Here is a 21,504-nt window from a genome sequence, read left to right as displayed (position 1 = left end):
CACTTGTTGAAGATAATTTTTGTGGTATCAATGTTAATTGCTTTGCATATTTTAATTTAAAAAGATAATTTAGTATTTATTATAGTTGGGGGAGATTCTTTCAAAGATTTGAAACAAATTTCTGAAAAAAATATGCAGATGTATAAAGAAGGTGAAACCTCTCATTAGTAACTACCTCTGCTGACTGTGACAAGGCCAACACCCACAGGATCTCATTAAGAATTTCCAGTGGACCTTACCCATTTGATTAATTCCATCCAGTTACAAATGAGCAAAGACAGAATAATATTCAAGAGGACAGAAAGTCCTGGCCAGCTCATGGCAAGCAAAGCAGGGCCCCATTGATAGAGCTGCAGCAACAAACAAACCTGGCCAAGCGCAACAGGCAGCTGGAGCCAATATCCCACCTCCTCCAGCTGTTCAGGGCTGGTGCAGCACAAATCCTCTTACCTGGCTGCTGCTGCTTCTCAGCAAAAGCTGGAAGCCATCACAGTTGTTCCCTTGATATTGTCATTGGTTTTAACTAACCTAATGGAGGGAGGAGAGGGTTAGTAATGTAGAAATGTGCAGCTCAGCACATGCCACAGCTCAGGTATAGATGACTTAGAGTGGGTTTTGTAATTACCTGGTTATTTTTAGTGGAGCAGCCTACTGCCCTGTGCTGTCAACACGAAAATCTGAATGAGAGGTGCTGCAGATGCCAGCTGATATATTCTGAACATTTGTATTTCTAGGATCAAGTAGTTTAAAATGAAATTTTCACAAATCAATATATATGACCCTACTCCTATAGGAAGTCACTCAGGAATAAAGTTTGAGGAAGGAACTTATTCTGCTTCACAGCTTAAAATAGACTATGTATTTCTACATTGATTTTTCTCACTAACTGCATGAAAAACAAGCAACTCCTCACATTAATGTAGGAGTTAGAGATTGCATTGGGTTCAGGTAGCCTCAAAGCAGATTATCTGACCTCCATGAAACTAGAGGAAAAAACTAAATTTTAAAAGGTTTACTTTAATATTTTACTTAAGAATTCACTGAATGTCAAATAGTGATCCAAAAAATGTAGAATATCTGTAGATTTAATAAACATAGAAATAATATTTATTTCATAAGCAGAATAAAATTATTAAAGAAATTCTTCAAAACTAATGGCAAAGTGTAAATTTTTCTAGTATTTAGTTCCATGTAGAAGCACAGTGGTAATGGCCTTTATTTAATGAGTATCTACAGCTCTCAAAAGGACACAGTTTTAAGGTATTTACTCCCCTTATTGACCTATGAACTGTTATTAAATGTTGCATTTGAGTCAAAGAAATGTCTCATCTGACTTATGAGTGACAGTAAGGGAATATTATTTGAGTCCCAGGAGTCTTGAAGGATATCAGTGGAGATACTGTGAAATAAAATAATGCTTGTCACGAGTAAATTTTATGGCATTTTTACTTCCCAGAGCAAGATAATTTTGTATTTATATTTCTTGTATCTCGAACAGCACTTTCCATCTTTTTAGTCATTGTTTCAAGCAGGGTTGTTTTGGGCCCAGTTTTGACCCCATGACATAAGTATATCTCCAAGGAAATTGAGACTGAGACAGTGATTAAACAGAAATGTCAGTTTTCAGTAAAATATAATTTTTCAAAAGCAGTTTATATAGAAGGGACAAACAAACATGCACAACTGTAGGTAAGTGCAGACACCATTCAGCGTGTTTTATTTTCTCAAATGAGTACATTAGGAAGCTATTTCAATCTTCATACTGTCAATTATTGGAAGCTTATAATTCATTGTATTCATATACTGCAACCAGATGTAAGTATTCATTCCAGACTTGGTGAAATAGAATAATATATTTGAATGTGCTTTGAAGGAAAAAAGTATTTTGAAGAAGGGTTGAAGAATCCCACTTGTATTTTGGAATCTTGTTTGTGAAGACAAGAGGGTAATCAGAGGATTTGTAAACTAAAAACATCATTTTTCTAGAAACACATATAAGTGAAACTGTTCATATGTGAATTATTAAGCATTTTTTTGTTCAAATTCTTTGAGAACTTGACATTTTTCTCCCTCTAGGAGATGAGACTGATGAGTAGTATAGGATTAGCGTGACTAAGGGCATGTCTCTGTCCTGCAGGGCAGTGCCTGGTTATAAAATTGAGCAGGCTGACAGATTTTGACAGCACAATGATACCAAATCATTGAAGCAACACAGCAATATCCTGTAACATTGCACCTGGAGTCACAAGCCCTGTGTCTTGGAGCTAATACCACTCTCCTAATTTCTATCCCAGCCTGGCACCATGTTGCATAATGTGACATAGATAACAAATGCACAGTTCTGCAGTGTTTCACTGAACTCATTCCCTAAATCAGAGATCTCTGGGACTGATTTACTTTATTGATTTGTCAGCTCATAACCTCATAGAGTGCTATTACAGTGCTCCTTTTTAACATTCAAGGCTTTGAAGTGACTGGGATCTTTGTAGGTCAGACTTCTTTTGCTCTTTTCTAACACTTTTCAGGGCAGACATTCAAAAGCAAAAGTTGTGATTTAAGTGTGTCTCAGGGCAGAGTTCTTCTAAGGATCATAGAACTGCTGTTTAATGATTTTTACTGAAGCAACAGACATTGAAATCAGATTTTTTTTTCAAGAGCTTTGAAACAGACATAGGACTTTGTCTGAATGATAGAGGTATAACCTTCAACTTCGAGTGTCTTCATTAGTTTTGCACACCTCTTCTTTTAAAGAGGTAAATTCAGAAAGTTAATTAACCTTTTTTTTCTAAGATAATTAATAATACAAAATGTAACCTGGTACCTGCTGATATCTTTTACAAACGATATAGCATTTATCAGATCTAAAATCCCAAGGCGTTATCTAATTTTCCCAATCAACAACTCCACTTGGAAAAAAAAAAATTCTAAGGAAAAACCTGAGCATTTCTAAGAGTTCTATTTGACATCAGAAAAGGTGAAAGATCTTTCTTTTTCCTTTCTCATCTCTCTTTACATCGCAAAGCCCCTTAGTCTTCCACTGAGAAAAGTATCTTCTTTTTTTCAAACAAGTACTGAACTGAGTAGATTTTATACTGAGAACCTTCAGCAAGATCAGATGTAGCACTAGTGCTCATGGTGTAGAATATTAATTTGTTACCAGTTTTATATTCCTCTAATGCAACTTTTAATTCACTGATCAGTTTTAGTGTCTTGGAAATATTCTAGTTTCTGGTAGTCTTTGATCCTTGCCAGGCTTGCAGTATCAAGTTGTAACATACTTAAAATTATTTTGATTAATCGATGAGGGGTTTTAAGTTAAGAGTCCAATTTTTAACCCTACAGATTGTTTTCAGTTTCTGACCTTCAGCTTTGAATCCTTACTAACTTCAGCGAAAAAAAAGATAAACCAAAAAAAAACTCCAAAACATTTTTCTTTCTGTATTTACCGTAATTTATTTCTCAAAGATAGAAGGATGTGATTCCAATTAATGTCATGTGAGAGTCAGGCTAGGTATTTTTTAGTACCTATATTTATGACTGTAATAATCTCTACATGTATTTGTTTGTAGGTTGACCCCATTACATAAAGTATAATTGCATGCCCTAATTGTTACCTGCCCATGGTAGAGAGCAATTATTATTTACACAGAGACTAATAGTGTCAATGTAACGGGAGCTTTTAGAGACACCGCTTTCTTCCCACTATCTTACTTACAATGGAAAGAAACCCTTCCACAATCGGGTAACTTTGTGTTGCTTGCTGGTGAGAGGGTCATTTCAGTTCAGAGATTAATTTCCTGCAGACATGTGGAAACCCCATAGCCCACTCATAGCAGCTCCTTATCTTGGTATTTGGACTCAAATTCTTCCAATAGTTCTTTATGTTCAGTCACACACCTCAGATTTCCAGCTTCCCTCAACAGTCCATGCCTCATTCGTTTATAACTTGTTTCTGCAAGGTTTTCCAGGCCATATCTGCAAAATTTAAAAAAAAAAAAAATAAATAAAAAGAGGGAGCTCATATAAGGAATTTTAATATAGCTAAATTTAAATATAGCTAAAAAAACCCCATGTTAACATGATTTCCTTCTTGAATTAATGAAGTCATGAGAGATGATATTGTTGTACTACTAAAATCAGGAATTACAGACCATTAGCATTAAGTCTGGAATATGTGGGTGTAATTGTGTGGTCTGCAGGGTATATTTGATTCCACCTTCAGTAGGAGCACTAAAAGATGAACACTAAAAATTGAATTTCTTATCTCCCACATACCAGATTAATTGGGGCTCTTAATCTATCTGTGATACTGCTTTTTTTTTTACATCCAGGTTTTTAGATGATATGGAAAGTGTTTTGGTTGGGTTTTTTTAATAAATACATATTACAAGTGTGGATCTTATGGAATTAACAAATAGAGGGTATTATTTAATCTTTGGCTGTAATGCTGGGCTGTAATGTGAACCAGGAATAACTGGGTGTGGTCAAAATATGAGCATTTTCTTAGCAGAATTAGGGTCTTGTTTCCAAAGAGAATGAGCACACCATAAAAACTCACAACCTACAAAACAAACAAAACACCTCTTTCGCAGAATCACACAGACTCAACCAGGTTGGAAAAGACCTCTGAGATCATCAAGTCCAACCCATGACCCAACACCACCCTGTCAACTAGACCATGGCACTAAGTGCCACATCCAGTCTCTTCTTAAATACCTCCAGGGACAGTGACTCTGCCACCTCCCTGGGCAGACCATTCCAATGATCACTCTCTCTGTAAAAAATTTCTTCCTAATATCCAACCTAAACCTCCCCTGGCACAGTTTAAGACTGTACCCTCTTGTCCTACTGCTGGTTGCCTGGGAGAAGAGACCAATCCCCACCTGGCTCCAACCTGCATTCAGGAAGTTGTAGAGAGTGATGAGGTTTCCCCTGAGCATCCTCTTCTCCAGACTAAACAACCCCACCTCCCTCAACCACTCCTCATAGGACTTTGCTGGAGTCCCTTCACCAGCCTTGTTGCCTGTCTTTGGACACTCTCCAGCACCTCAATATCCTTCCTGAACTGAGGGGCCCAGAACTGGACACAGTACTCAAGGTGCAGCCTAACTAGTGCCGAGTGCAGGGGAAGAATCACTGCCCTGGTCCTGGTGGCCACACCATTCCTGATACAGGCCAGGATGCCATTGGCCTTCTTGGCCACCTGGGCACACTGCTGGCTCATGTTCAGCTTCCTGTTGATTAGAAACCCCAGGTCCTTCTCCACTCTCCAGCCACTCTGTCCCCAGCCTATAACGCTGCAGGGGGTTGTTCTGGCCTAAGTTCAGGACCCAGCACTTGTTAAACACAATACCCATGGATTCAGCCCCCTTATTCAGCCTGTCCAGGTCCCTCTGCAGAACCCTCCTACCCTCCAGTAGATTGACACTCCCCCCCCCAACTTGGTATCATCTATCAAAACATTATATGGCTGCTTTTCAGATTTTCATAATAAATGAAAACTACAAGACAAATTATTTTGCTTAACTTTCAAACTCATACAACTGAAAAAAATAAAATTCTTATAACGGAAAACATTCTAGTGAAAATCTTTTTTGTTGGATAGCAGCCACTGAATAAAAATACAGTGATATATTTTATACTAGTTTTAATTCTAGCACTCATAACAGGAAAACAATTAAAAGCATGGTGAACAAAGAAGTGCAAGTAACCTTATTTTTACTTCCTTGCAAAATCATCTCTCATCTATAAACCATCAAATATCACCACACCTTTCTTATAAGGATAGGAGAAAGTTTGATACCATGGGAGCAAATTTTATTATTAATAATTTTATTTATTATTTGACATCCTATTTTATGGATGTCAATTGCTCTTTCATTGAAACATAAGAAGAGACAGATGTTGTGGAAGAGTCACGTAAAACCACAGTGGAAACTTAGGCTAATGTAATTGTATAACACCATTCTTCTTATATAGGTAACTTCTCAGTTTGTTGAAAACTGTGGTTTATTGTTTGAAATTACAGTGAAATGGAGCAGGCACTCAATCTATGTTTAGCTGAATCAATAAATCAAGACACAAATGTGAATCATCTTTCAGCTTTTAAATAGTTTGCTTAGGGTTGTTTTCTGTGCATTATGAGATCATTTAGGTATCTGAAAAAAAGTACTTCTTTTTACTGTTGGTATGTTAAAGCTACTATGTCATTTATCCAATTAAAATCTTCAGCCTACATTTAGATGTTTTCTGGTCTTCCTCTAAACACGTCACTTTTGCCTTCCACTCCTTCCAATGAATAACATAACTTGGTATATTACTACTTTCCAGTTTAATTTAGTTTGATCTGCATGGAAGAGAAACTTCTTTAAATAAGAGTTTCCAATGCAATACAGAAGAGGTAGTATTTAAATTTTGATACATGAGGCATCTAATTCATTTCATTGATCAGCGAACACAAGAAGACTCTTGTTATTATGACATGGAAACACTCATTAAATGTGAAGGATTCTGCAGTGCACAGCGTTATTCTGAGCATTTTGACAGTGTGATTCAGTTAAGAATTTTGTTCAATGGGATTTCTGAAGGAAGTTGTTAGCAAAAAGTTTATTAGCAGTCCAAAATTATTAAAGTGGATTTCTGTCTCTTTAACATTTTATACACCAGCTGTATTCTTCAAGTGTTACTAAAAGAATGAGAGTTCTGCTTTTTTTTCCCAGTAGCCTAGCTGTTTTAGGAGTATGTGGGCTACAGAAAGGAATTAACAACTAATGAGAATCTTCTCTTGCCTCACAAACTGCACATTTTTAACCTTAGACTTTGCTTAGTTAGTAGTATAATCTGTTAAAGTCAGTAGCTCTGGAATTTAATCTCTATAAAAATTGCAGTTCCCTCATTCCAAGTTGTGCCGAGATTTGTTGTGCAGAGAACTGAGGTGTTTCTTCAGGTTAAGTCTGAGATCTTTTGACAGTAATGATGCAGTAAGATTCTTCTAAAGAGACCATCTGTCTTGAAAAGACCAATGCTAAACAGCTTAACAAGAAAAATTTTACTGTGTGTGGTTGACGAACCTGAATGGTCTTACAAATAGTATCCACAGAAGCTGTGGTCATATAAGGAGGAAAAGTAGGCCACGCGGTAAGTGCTACTAAAATAACTTAAAGCATACTTAGTCCATATTTTCTGCAAATGCCAATCTAATGGCTACAGGTCTGATGCCTAAAGCCCCTAAGGGTTTTTTTATTTTTCTAATACTTGTAAGCCTTGTAAGTTTTATAAGTAGTGGAAGTAGACTCTAAAAGTAGCATCCCTTGTCCCTTTCCCTTTCCCTCTAGCACCCTTAGTTTACACATTCCTTAACCCTCTTACGCCATTCTATGCTCCCTATATCAGTCCTACCCCTGAATCTAGCAGAAATGTTTAGTCTTTTGTCAAGGCAAGGCCTAGATTGTTGGCAGAACTGCATATCAGGGCCTAAACCACAGAACACAGTCAAAAACTGGGTTACTATGTACCCTTTGTGCTCTAATGATTGTGAAGATGGGATGAAGAGAGGGTCCCCAAAACCCCCAGACCCATTTCTCAGGGTGTGGACCCCGGGACGGTCCAGAGTAAAGGTCACAGGGTGGACACATCTGGGATTGGATGGATGGTATTATAAAATGTAACATCTCAGGCATGGCCTGGGTGTGCGTCTTGTAACATCTTTAGCCTTGACAAAATAAACCCTTTCTTATCTCACCCCTAATTAACTGCTCTGGGAGATTTTTTCAGGACCATAAATCCCATGGCAACAGGTCTTACGATAACACGTAGAGGATGCCATTGCTGTAGAAACTTCCTAGCACCATGTTAAAATATCCCTTTCCATACAGACATGATCAGACTGAATTTCTGCTGTAGAAGTGTTGGAGAAGGTACATTCTTACACAAATTCCTGGGAGTTTTCTTATTTTTGGTTGTTTTTTCACTCAGTGGTTATATTTTTCTTTGATTTGTCTTTTTTAATGTTGCAACATTTCCTCAGTTCACACTAAAACGGTTATACTCTTCTGATAATTAGCTCTGCATTTATTTACTGTAGGAAATAAATCCACTTAGAAAATGCAGACAAAACTTCACTCTCCTCAAAATTTAGGGAAAAATGATGTAGAACTAGAGAACTGAGGTTATCACAGCTACTGAAACTATAAACCAGAAGTGGATTATGTAACATTTGCTGCACTGTGAAAAAAATGAGGGGATCTCTGAGGCATTTTAATTGAAAACAAAAAAAAATTAATGGAAGGGAAAAAATACCACTGAATTTCCTGTTCTACCTTTGTTTTTTCTGTATTTTTTGACAGGTTGAATGCTATTACAAATTGTCTTGTACATGTTTGAATTGCGGTTGATGCTTGTTCCCATGTTTGTCTTCAGATCAGTCATTCTACCTTTTTCTGGAAAATTATGTCTATGTTACCACAGGAAAGACATCTCAGAAAGAGATCTTTGCATTTTTTCCAGCAGGGAGATTTCTTTTCTAAGAAATATGTTAAGGTCACAAGGTCACAAGACCTGCTGTTAAAATACATTTTTTCCCAATCTGAATGGGATTCCTACTTTTAAAGTCATAGATGCCTCAGGAATAGCCACTGCTGCAGTCATTCTAGCCTTTCTTTGTTGACAGTGGGCTTTACTCACCACGTCAAAGGGAATCTTGAGTATGATTTATCTCATTGTAAAGCAAGCATCTGCAAGAGGAAAAGTGATTATTATTTTCCATATATCTTTCAATAAGTAATATTGGCCACCATCAGGAATGCCACTGGATAAATATTTGAAATTTGGATATTTCAGTAAATATTTTTGCATTTGTATGTAAATACTTAATATCTGTGCTGGCAATACAAACAAAAAAAATCTCATGAGTTTGTTTGCAAACTTTTGTCTTGTACATCTTTACCACGCTATAAATATTTATATATTTATAATTTTATATGTTCTTGAACATACTAGGGGGTGACCATTGGATAGAGAAGTAAGGAAAGAAATATATTATTATTAATATAATAATTATATATTATTAATAATATAATAATTAATATATTATTAAGAATATAATATCTGTCAGCCATGAGAACCCTTAATTTGTAGATAATATATTTTGTAATTGCAGATTAATAAATTAAATCAGATATCTGTTTCCTCAGCACTTTCTAAGAATATCCATCAGATCCTATGAGATAGAACTGGAGTATTTCTCTTAATGTCTCATTGCTCAGGATCAATTCAGAGAAGTTAAAAGTACTTATCTTAAGAGCTTTAACTATATAAAGAACTTACTAATTTTTTCCAGCCTTAGTGTTTTGAGTCCCCTGAGGCTGTCCAGTTCATCTAATATCCCAGAGGTTCTGTTCTATATTTCTACAAGCCCAAAAGCTACAATCCAATTGAAAAGAATATTCTAATAGAATACAAATAGGTTGTATAATAGATGTCACAAAGAAAGAAATAGAGTTCTATCCCAGTGAACATCCCATGGCATCAAAGTAGGGATGACACCTGACTGACATTAATCATTCTTTCATACATCTATGTATGATGTTCTTTGATGATTAGTAGGGAATAATTATGTCAATACTTGTCCTGCAGGTTTTTCACTTTGAATAGACAGATTAAATATTTAGTAAAACTTTAAAAGTTTTAATGACAGTGTACACAAATTAAGAATTACTATTGCCAGTCTTAATAATTACTACTAATATTTTAATTTTATTGTCCTGCCTAAAGGAACCTTACTTTTTCCTTTCAGGTATGTTTTGTTTACATCAGATATATGTACTTTTTTTTTCCGTTATTTTATAATTTCTTTTTTATTTTTCTCTCAGCAGAATCCCTGTAAAGATGTTTTCCCTCTTGTTCCATCCAGTTTTATACATAGAATCAAGATGGAATCAGAGTTGAATTGCTAAATTGAAATATTGATTAAAACAAACAAAATCTCTGAAAGTTTCCAGATGCTTGGTTCAACTGAATTGGTTTTGCCTTGGAGGTTTTATTTTTCAAGGCAGCTCTAATGATAAGTCTTTAATTCTTCATGAACAAATCTTCACATTTTGAAGAGCTGAGGGAACTTTAACACAGACTGATTCCACAATTCCCACTTTGTTGAACTGATTTTGTAAACACTGTGACACTGTGAATAGAAAAATGCTTCTGACGTTCACAAACATCTGTCAACATCTGTCAAAGTGTCAGAGAAGAAAAGTCAGTCCCACCAGCACAGCTTCTGCCTGCCCACTGTGTCATTCAAATGATACTTTGATCCGTGACATGTAAAAAGAAAGTTGCTTCACAATCCTTCTAAAAGACATCCTGAACAAATACACATTGGCAGTATCTGGTCTGATCTGTGGACCTGAGATGTGAGTTTTACCCATGTCTCAGATTCAGTGGCTGGTCATATGCACAGACTTTCCAAAACACTCAGGGGTCTGTGTCTTGCCATCATCCTTGTCAGTGGGGGCTCTGAGGTCAAAATGCATCATGGATGTCACTACTAGTTCTAGAGTTATTAGAGGTAGGCATCTCCTATTTGGGCAAGTTCATATTCCTTCTCTCATTCCATATCTAAACTGATAAAGGAAAAGGTTAATGGTTAAAAAACTAAACCAAACCAAATCCCCTCAAAACAAATCAAAACAAAAAAACCAAACCCCAAAAAAACCCAAAAACCACAAAACAAAACAAAACAAAACAAAAAAAAGCAGAAGATGATTTAAAGAGTTAAAGCTGCATAATAAAAAGCTGAAACTTTGCCTCTTATCTCTCAATATGGTATTCAGAGTATTCCCTATGGGAGCAAAAACATGACAGATTTGAGGTTGTCTCATTTCTACAAATAACTTTTTATGATCTTCATTCATAAACTGTTCTATCTCTTAATCTACATTCTCTGTATTTTTTAGGTAGTCAGTACAAGTAAAGGTTTTACTTTTATCTTATAGACCAAGTAATCTAGCGTTGCAGAGTTTAGCACAACTGCCCTTGTTTGGCACTATGGAGGGTTGTAACAGTTGTCCAGAGTCTCGCTAGAAATTTTGTAACTGTGATGATTTCTCTTTCAAGTTTTGGGTTTTTAAAAAAAATTACAGTTACCTCAACACTGAAATGGGGAAACATCCAGGGAGATGTGTAAAATGTGATTAAAACAAAGGTGTGACAAGGTTTGAAACAAAGTGAAACTAAGTTGTTTGAAACACTAATGGCCTTAGAAAATGTCTTTGATGTTTATTGTTACTCAGTCTTAGCAATAGAATTGAAGGAAAAAAATGTAATCCAAGCAATCAAAATTGTATCCCTTAAGCTAACTAAACCCAAAATCAAACAAAGGTGGATTATGATAGGAAATGAAGAAGAAATGTTTGCATTTGAGTAGAAAGAAGGGCTGGGAGGGCTAGGAAATGAGAGAGGATGAAGTAATACAATGTACCTAATGGATCTTTTTTTACAAAGAGGGCTTGCTTTATTTCTCTCTTCTAATAGGTAAGGATAATATATAGAATGAAGATATATTTTAAGAGCAAAATCACATAAAAGTATATTTGATGCAAATAGTATCATGGGAATGTAGAAGGATGCAAATGTCACAAGTTTCCTTGGTTATAGAAACGCTGGCTGTTAGGAAATCTAGGAGATTTAATAGTTGCAACAGGATAAATCAAAGTTTTAAGAAAGTGGTGTACACAGAATAACTGAAAGAAAATCAATAAATTATTCTTGCTTTTCCATTATAGATTTCCAAAATAAGTGGTTGTAAAGTATAACTTCATCTTTGCTAATGAGCAATTAAATTGTCATTCCTTGAAATGTCTACCCACTCAAAAAATAATCATGTCTCACTTTTTATCAAAGCATTTTTTTTAAACTGTCTTTTCTCATCTCAGCACTTACAGCAATTAAGAAACAAGAGTCTTACCATTTAGTTCCTAGAAATATTGCAAATGCTGGCACCTGTGGTAGGGTGAGCTGTTAATGCCTTTTGATGCTCTGAAAGAATTTACTACGAGATTCCACCAGAATTCCAAAACTGGTGCATTTTAAAAAAGGAATTTCATCAGTGGTATTATTTTATTTATATAATTTTTTCATTAAAATGCATGTTTTGTTTTGTTTTGTTTTTCGAAATGCATAATCCTTTATTATAGCCTTATTAATTTTGGAAATGAGAATTGGGGAAAAGATATTTCAGAGAGTGAAAATCACCTTAATGCTTTACACAAAGGAGGAAATGAAAGAGGTGGATGGTTGTGCTTTGTCATTAACTCTTATTATGAAAACTTGCTGAGACTAATACACACAGATTGTAATAAAAGGCTTGGAGGCTGAAATATCAGTGTTTCATCTTGCTGTTTTCCTTCTTTCTACAATGCACCATGAAAATACAATCATGTATTTTTTTTTTACGTTATCCTTAAAAGTGAAGCCAAATTTTCATGCATGCTAATGCACTTAGGCAGTATACATTTTGCCTGAATCAAATAATTTCTCAAATATATCATTTGATCAACTTGATGTTTCTTTTTCAAGTGTTTTTTTTGAAGGCAGAGATATACTAAATATTGTTTCTGGTTCCTGACAAAATACAATTTAGAGAGAAACTGATTTTTAAGGTGTTCTTTTAATTGCTGACAATCATGAACCTTCGTTGAAGTTACTAGAACTTGAGCAAGCTTACATCCCTGAAGTAAAACTCACCCTGTTGCATACTCATCACTAACTTGTTCTTACCTTTTGGGACCACTACTCTGTAGACTGTTGCAGTTCTATTATCTGCTTTTTTGATGTTGTTTCTTAATTTTTCACTACCTCAATTTGTTGAATAATGCAGAATCCCACAGTGTGCATCCCTCAGCATCCTTCAGTTTAGTGATGGAAAGTGTAAATTTTGAGTTTAAAACCTCTTCCTATATTGAAGTTGTTTCTATTTGTCTCAGAGTTATTCTAGATAGACAATAACTTTGAAATTATATGTTTAATGAAGAGGTTTAACATTCTGATAGTTAGCAGCAACTTTCTTAATGTAATGGTAATCTTAAACACAATTCTCTGTGTGTTACTCAATAAGAGGGAAAATTTTCAAAACAGTAGCTAAGAGCAGAGCAATAAGTAACTACTACTGTGCCTAGATTTTCCTACATTATCAACAACATCTGCAAATGCTTTATTTAGTTTGTTTCTATGCACTTACCAACCTTACACTTAACATACAGAGTATGTGTCTTTCTCTAAAGTAAAGTAGCTGAGTGAAGTAGTGCTGTTGTTATAAAGAGCCACTGAACTGTTTGTATTGAATCATTATCAGACTGGTGATTGACAGGTGTGCCAGAGGACACACATGTTCATTCATAACTCACATCTTCATGGCCTTATTGGGCTTATTGGCTGCTCTCCTTATTTCTTCATGTCATCCCGAAGAAAAGATAGAAGAGAGAAAAAAATAAACAAGGAAATAAAGAAAACAGGAGATGGGAAAGAAAATGTTAACTTACAATTCAAGCCTTGGATGAACAAATCTTGACTTCCATTCATCCTTTGAGTCATTTTAACACTTTTGATAGTTTGATGCCCTGTGTGCATTTTTCTGATGTAAAGCTTTTTTCTTCTTGAATAAAATATAAAGTCAAAGTCTGTAGGGTTAAGTTACTCTTTTCAAGTAACCTAAACAATAAAGAGAAAATCAGTTAGAAATGAAGAAAGATAGACTTTGTCATGTACTTCGAAAACAACTTTAGGTGAAGGAGACAAAATAATCACATTTTTTTAAAAGAGATTCTGCTATACAGCATAAATCTTCAGTTTTATTGTATTTTAATGTACTTTTGTTTCAAGATATATATGAAGGATTTAATCCTAGGAAGTGAGATCTTTAAAAATAAGCGAGTATTCTGTGTACTGCAGTGGCGAGGTAGCAACAGCTCAACACTATAAGGAAGGTGCTCAGAGTCTGCTCAAAATAGGAGTTGTTCTCAAGCAACGAAACCAAAATAAGTAGATAAATAATATCAGAAGTATCAGTAAAGATATTAATTGCTCCATGATTTCGAGAAAAAAAGATTCACAGAAAAGGTAATTAAAGTATGAACAAATAAGGAAAAGCTGTGAGTCTTCTTCGTTCTCTCTCCTGTTTCTTTGATGTACATATAAAATGCTGGACTGCACTGCACTCCTTGTTGAAAAATGGAGAAAGCGTGGAAAGAACACACCACATCATGGAATCATCATCATGGCTAGGTTTCGTGAACGAAGATTTGGGAAGGATTCTACCCACATTTACTGCAAGCCCACTGGTGGCTAAAGAGGCCAATGTGAGATAGACAAGTCCGCTTGCAAAAGGCACAGCAGAAAGACTCCTTGGGTGGTATTGACAAGACACATTCTTTCTACATTGTCTTTTCTCCTCAAGAGTGATCCTGCAGGTGTTCTCAAAGGAAGCAGCAGCATTAGGGATAGTGTGTCTCCAGACCTTCCGATTGGAGGCCAGAGTAGACCAGTGATGATGATCAATATGGCCAAGGCTGAGATGTTGTTTCAGGGAGTCCTTGTATCTCCTCTTTGGGGCTCCTTTCTTGTGGCAGCCAGTGGCAAGTTCACCACAGAGCACTATCTTGGAGAGGTGGTAGCCCTTCATCCTTGAGACGTGTCCTGCCCAGTGCAGCTGTGTTCTCAGCAACATGGCCTCAATACTTGTAACTGCTACCTGTTCTAGAGCAGACATATTAGTCACATAATCTGACCAGTGTATGTTTAGGATTGTACAGAGGCAGCGTTGATGGAAGAGTTCTAGGAGATGCAGGTGGTGGCGGTAAATGACCCATGATCCAGATCCATATAGGAGAGTAGACAGCACTATGGCTCTGTAGACATTGATCTTTGTACTTTTCTTCAAGTGTTTATTTCGCCAAACTCTTTTATGAAGCTTTCCGAAGGCATTGTATGCCTTTGCTAACCTGTTGTCTATCTCTCAGTCAGTCTTGCAGTCTGAGGAGATGAGGCTACCTAGGTAATTAAACTGCTGGACTGATTTGAGCTCTGATTCACCAATGATGATATGGGGATGACGGAAGACTTCCTGAGGTGGCGGTTGATAGAGAACTTCTGTCCTCTTTAAGCTGACTTCCAGCTCAAAGAGCTCAGCAGCGTCTGCAAAGCAGGATGTTAAACGCTGCAGAGCTACTTCTGTATGGGCGACGAGGGCGTCGTCAGCATAAAGCAGCTCCCGGACAAGATGGTTTAAGGTCTTAGTGTGGGCCTTCAGTCGCCTTAGGTTGAAAAGGCTTCCATCAGTACGATATCGAATGTAGATACCATCTTCTTCATTGAGGTCTGCCGTGGCCCTTTGGAGCATCAGGCTGGAAAAGATTGTGAATAGGGCTGGTGCAAGAATGCAACCTTGTTTAACACGACCGGTTATTAGAAAGGGCTCAGAAAGTGCATTACCATATCTGACTTGGCCGCACTGATCCTCATGAAATGAGATGATCATTTTGAGGAACTTAGGATGACAACCTAAATGTTCCAAAATCTGTCATAGACCTTTTCTTCTCACAGTATCGAAAGCCTTGGTGAGATCATCAAAGGTTACATAGAGACCCTTGTTCTGTTCCCTACACTTCTCTTGCAGTTGTCTGAGAACAAATCCCATATCTGTGGTATTCCTGTTGGCTCTGAAACACAGAGGAGAGAAGTCTTTTTCCTAATTGTTTAAGGGTGCATGTAAAAAGAGTTTTACTTCTCTCAAAAGCCTGAAAGGTCCTGCAGGAGTCTTTTGATACAATGAATCTAGAAAGTATGTTATTGGTATTAATAATAAACAGCTAATAGTTTTTTGATGAGTCATTTGAAAATATTCTGTCTCTGATTAAAAAGCCCTCAAGTATATTTGCTTTGAAGAGTCTTGGAATATTTAGCAAGTGTTTTCATTGCCTCCATCCGCTTGGTAAGCTCTGCTTCATTTCCTGTGGCTCTGCTGAAATAAATATCTGATGCAAATGAACCAGGGAAATATTTTCAACCCAGCTCAGAACATGAATAGAAGGAGAGGTGCAGATCAAGAACAAAATCTGTGTTTCATTGCTGTTTCACTTCAAATGCAACAAGGGAGATTGCCTCATAGAAGAATCTTTATAATTTCGTCTGGAATACTTAGTGTATTGTTCTGAAAGAAAGTGTATTCATAAGTTTCTTTGCAACATCTTGTAATGCAAAATCACATACTCCTCTTTCATGCTTTGGAGTCAGTTCCTAATATTATTCTCACTCTGCTAGAAATGTAGCCCTGAGAATAATGGTGGTCTCTGCTGCATAGGAAAAATGTTAAACTCAGCCACAAAATAAAAGGAATTCTAAGACAGAGGAAAATCTTTCCCTTTGCTTTCTTCTTAGTATCCCCAAGTGAATTAATGAACATATTGAGCCTACTAAGTTATACCTTCCCCCTGAAGTGCTGAGAAGAGAAGCTACAAACACTTTAGATCATTCTTCAGATAAGACAAGCATGAGAAAGATTCTGAACTGCGATGGAATGAAATCATTAAGTAATTCCCCTCAGACTATCAGAAAGCAGATAAAAAATCCCCTGAATTTGAATATTAATTTTCCAATATGGCTAGGTTTATAGACCTACAGATCTAAATGGGTTATGGTCATCTTAGAAATAATCCTACCATTTTCTGAGAGCGTTTATTGCTCAGCATGATGTGTCATCAATGCAAAAACATGCCCTTTACTGTTAAGTTTTCCTCAATGATGGATCCTCACCTCAGCCTGACCTTTGGCTATGTTTAACCCATAGAGGGCAGTGACATGCAATTAATAATAACTTTTCAGAGCCTTAAATGAAAACACCTTTTGGTTTTGGTGGTCTTGGTCTGTATTTTTGGGAAGAATTGAAAATTATTTGAAGTGTTCTGTCATTAACATTGGACTTTCAGAATTTCTCAGGTTGAGTTTAGGGAATTATAAGGTACAGACATACAAAATATGTTGTAAAAATTATGTTCTGAGAAACTTTCCAAAATTTTTTTCCAGAGGTATTGCTTGGTAGGAGTCTGCACTAATAAATAGTGGACCACATGCTGGGAATAAATAAGTCCAAACTAGAAATACAGATGCTAAACCAGGAGGTGTTCTTCTCTCGTACCCTGTTTTATAGACCATTCTTTATAGAATGGTCTGCTCATTTTATAAATCTTATAGGTATGACCCACAAACAATCCTCTTTAACTCTTTCTGTCCACATCATGCCTACATGCAATGAGACTCCTGTAAGTTAACTGGTAAATGAGATTTCCAACCTGAGTGACAGCCTCCACACATACAGACAGCACTGACAGCATCCACCAAACCCACAGATCTTGGCAATCTTTTGTCAGCCTGTTGGAACATAGAGTTTGGCTGTGCCTTTTTCCTCCAATCAGCCCAGGTTGAAGAGCAAACTAGACAGTCAGTATGAGCAGGAGTCAGTAGCAGAATAGCCTCTTAGAAAGAAAGGCGATACTGTGGCCTCCAGCTACGCTGAGACGCATTTCCGCTTGTTATTTTACTTCTGTCTCCTTTACCTTAATATATGTATATGACAGTGAAAAAGATTGATGGTTTTCTGAATGCAATAGGTAGGTCAAAGCACAGACTAATTTTTCTGCTGCCTCAGGACATATTTGTGTTTGTTTTTGAAGCAAACAGATTCCAAAGATATGAAAGAAATGCCAAAGCACAACACAGATTAAATGGAAAATGCAGAAAACAAAACAGTAATTCATGAAATGGAATCCACAAAGTTTACAAGCACTGAGCCTCCCATGACAAGGATGTATCATGAAGAGAGGTATAGCTTACACCCTTGAGCCAAGCCAGCTTCACTGTCTGGGCCTGGAGAGAGGAGGAGAGCCAAGCTTCCTGCTTGCTCTCTCTTTCCCACATCTCCTTGGATGTTTCACACAGTGTGTAGGGGTCATGTCTTTGAAGGGGCTTTGCACTCTGGATTGGAACAGCCTTCATGTAGTTATGCAGCAGATGAGGATGCTTTTCATTTTGGTATGTAGAGCTGTAGCTGAGCAAGTGAAAAATCAGCTTTTCATGCTTTATGAAGTGCTGCTGTTGTATAGGAACTCCTACTGTGGAACCTAGACAGGAAGAGAAATGTCTCTTTTGTGCTTTATTTGTGTACTCATATTCAAGAATTTGTGAAGTGCATGGGGACTGCCATAAATTTTCTATCTGGAAAAAATTCTTCCTAACAAAAAGTATTTCAGTGTCTCACTGTATAAAACAAATGCCCCAGGGCCTGTAATTGCGTAAAGATTTGATACTTTATGGCTATGATACCATATACAAATTGACTGCTGCAACATTTTTATGTAGTTATTTCTAAAGAAATATGCGATCAGTATTCCTTGTTACTTGCAGCATCCTTCACCCAGAAACTGATGTGATAAACATAACACAAGTCTGAACAGAATGTCACGTAATAAAATGTAATGTGAAATCAATCAAAATTTAGCTAACTGCACACATGAGGCCCATACTTTGGTTAACTGTGCAACACTTAACATTTCCAGATTTTACATAAATATTTATATCTCTGTATTTTAAAAAGCTCCACTAACTTCCATACATCCAAACTTAAATACAGGTAATTTTTTTATAGATTAGGGGCTTAATGCTTGAAAAGATACAAGTTTTGAATTTTTCTATCTTGCTTAAAGGTATGAAAGTAAAGAAAGTCTGTTATCATTTAGTATTATTATTATTATACATTTCATTTTAAGTTTCTTAAATTCACCACTAATACACAGCACTGAGCTACTTCTGTAAAATTGATCAGTAATTTATATTCCAAATAATTGTCAGGTGCAGACAGAAGAGGCTCTAGATACAACAAATGGATTAAACGTTTAAAAGTGCTTCTTTACTAAGTTTTGGTTTTGTATTCTGTGTTGGAGACCTTAAGACCAAATGTAACTCATCATAACCACCCATTTTATTCGTGTCATGAAAAAGTGGAAGATTTTTGCAAACTTAACAAATTACCTCAATAATAACTAATACTCTTTTGGAGGTTATTAAAAATATCAGAAGCAATGGTATATGTATATTGCTGAGTTATTGGAATAAGTAGGTTAAATTGTTGAATACATATTTGAGGGACAGGAATAATAGGAGTAACATTAAAATAGATTTGCCACATTGTTTTACCACTGTTAAAATCAGCTTCAATTACTATATCTACTCCTTTTAAGTACAGTGTTAATATAGAGTCTTCTAAGCTGTACTTCTATGTTGAAATGATTGTGGAAGTTTTAGAAGAGGTCTTATGGTCATTCTGATTCCACTCCCCCTTAATTGCTTCTTCAATGGAATAGGCTCCCTGGGGAAGTGGTCAAAGCAGAAAGCCTGTCTGCATTCAAGGAGTATCTGGATGATTCTCTTAGTCATGGTGTAGCTTTAGGTAGTTCCGCAAGAAGCAAGGATTTGGATTTGATGATTGTCATGGGTCCCTTTCAACTTGACATAATCTATGATACTATGATTCTATTAAAAAAATGGACCTCTGATGTCATGGCACATAGAATCAGGAGTCTCACTGAGAGAAATACACTGAGAAAATGAGAAAATAAAGCAATTGTCATCAACTCTGGAATTAGTGGTGCAAAGCACCAGTGAGATCCTGTTATATTATTTTCACTTTAATGGACTGTGTCATTGGCCTTAAACCATGGAGACATAACTGAAGAAGCAATACCCTTAGTACTTGTGGTGCTCAGACATCATGACTTATTAAAGGGGTGCTATTACCACTGGTCCAACATCATTAGTTATGTGAAGAAATAGTTATTCAGCTGGATATTTATGACTTTACATAGTTAAGTATGCATTCCATACGCAGTTATAGAAACTCTTCCATGTGTTTTTTTTCTACCTAGCATTTTTAAGTTGTCATTGTTTTCAAAAATTGTTTTACGGTTAATTATGATATTCCAGAACACCCTTGCCAAGCCACACTTCAAGTATGTCTATGCTTTGGTAGGTCTGAGAACCTCCTTCTAAAAGATATCAACAATTCTATGAGTTCCCTGATTCAGAAACAACTAATGTAATATTTTTATGCATGCTTGTCTGAACTTTCTTATTCAGAATACAATATCTAAAGGACCAAGATTCATTTTCTCATCATAAATATGCATAAGACAATCTTATTAACATAAATCTGATCTAACAGGTTCACCATGGATAAAGAAAGGTAATTAATTTTCCTCTTTGCTTATTTTACTGCTGTCTCTTTTTTCCCTAGATTTTACTTGTTCGTGTACTACTGTCTTAGAATCTTTGCTATGCATTGTATTTAGCTGTTTGATGCACCACACAGTGCTTTCTCAACCCTAGCTGGAGTGCTACTGGCTTTTGATAAGAAAAGAGTAGAAAAAAATTTTCTTATTTACAGTTTGAATGATTATTCACACAGTCATGAAGAAAAACGAATTTAGACACATACAGAACTTTTCCAAATATTTACTTTTGATGTTGTCATATATATGTGTAATCCCTTCACAGCAGGTGAAATTCGTTCATCTGCATTCTAATATTACGATTAAAAAATGAAACCTTGTTTGCTGCTGACTTGCCAGTTAGGTAATGTGATAGGACATTTCAAGAAAAGCTTTAAAATATATTAGCATACTTGAAAGGCAGAATGCTCTTATTTACTTTCAAATAAACTATACTAAATTTTTCATTATCTTATATTTGTTTTTCCTCCCTTATATCACCATTGTCACAACTTTTTAAAGATTCTACCTTAGATACCCTAATTTTAAAATGGTAGAGTAACCTTGCATACAGTAATATATTCTCAAAACAAAGAACGGTGTTATAAAAAGTTAAATACAACTCTACCAAAATGGATTGTTTTGCAGTTGAATCATACAAATAGTAATTTCTCTACCAAGACTCTGTCTACTATTGATGGTTATGTTATTTGTTCAGTAATCATCTAATTTCACTACATTTCCTATTATCCTAGCAAAGCATTTGTTTACTAATTGTTGACAAAACAGAATGAGTGTCTTCCAGTCTTCTCTCTGTTTTGGTTTGTTTGTTTGTTTTCCAAAAAAACTTGTATTTGATAGTCCATACTTACATGTATATTACTATATATAATATATCCAAATTTCAGACTGATGATGGGATTGTGAAAATATGGAGTGAATCAGGAAATCATGGTTATGAGTGGAACAAAGTTGAGTTACACTTGGGGAAGCTGAGGAATTTCGAAGTTATCTTTGAAGGCATTCGTACCAGAGACTTAGGAGGAGGAGCAGCAATAGATGACATCGAGTTCAACAACTGCACTACAGGTAAGTTCAAGAGGGAAGTTTCTAGGGGGATGTTACATGAGATGTAGGAAGTTCTTGTTTGTTTTTAAATTAATTTGTTTTCATTCATAATTTAAATACCTTCTTCTGC

The 21,504-nt window shown here is 36.0% G+C and overlaps 1 protein-coding gene across 1 annotated transcript in view; it reads left to right on the top strand.

Moving 5' to 3' along the window:
• Positions 1-21,504, top strand: part of MALRD1 (MAM and LDL receptor class A domain containing 1) — a 246,786-nt gene that overhangs the window by 129,188 nt on the left and 96,094 nt on the right. Inside the window, exon 28 of the mRNA XM_027658671.1 lies at positions 21,215-21,395. Within this exon, the coding sequence (XP_027514472.1) occupies positions 21,215-21,395 (181 nt within the window). The remainder of the gene's footprint in view (positions 1-21,214; positions 21,396-21,504) is intronic.

The sequence above is a fragment of the Corapipo altera genome, unplaced genomic scaffold, assembly GCF_003945725.1.
Source record: "Corapipo altera isolate COAL_440 unplaced genomic scaffold, ASM394572v1 63, whole genome shotgun sequence".
NCBI lineage: Eukaryota > Metazoa > Chordata > Aves > Passeriformes > Pipridae > Corapipo > Corapipo altera.
Note: the sequence above shows the minus strand (reverse complement) of the source record. Positions and strands in the feature narration are given on the sequence as shown.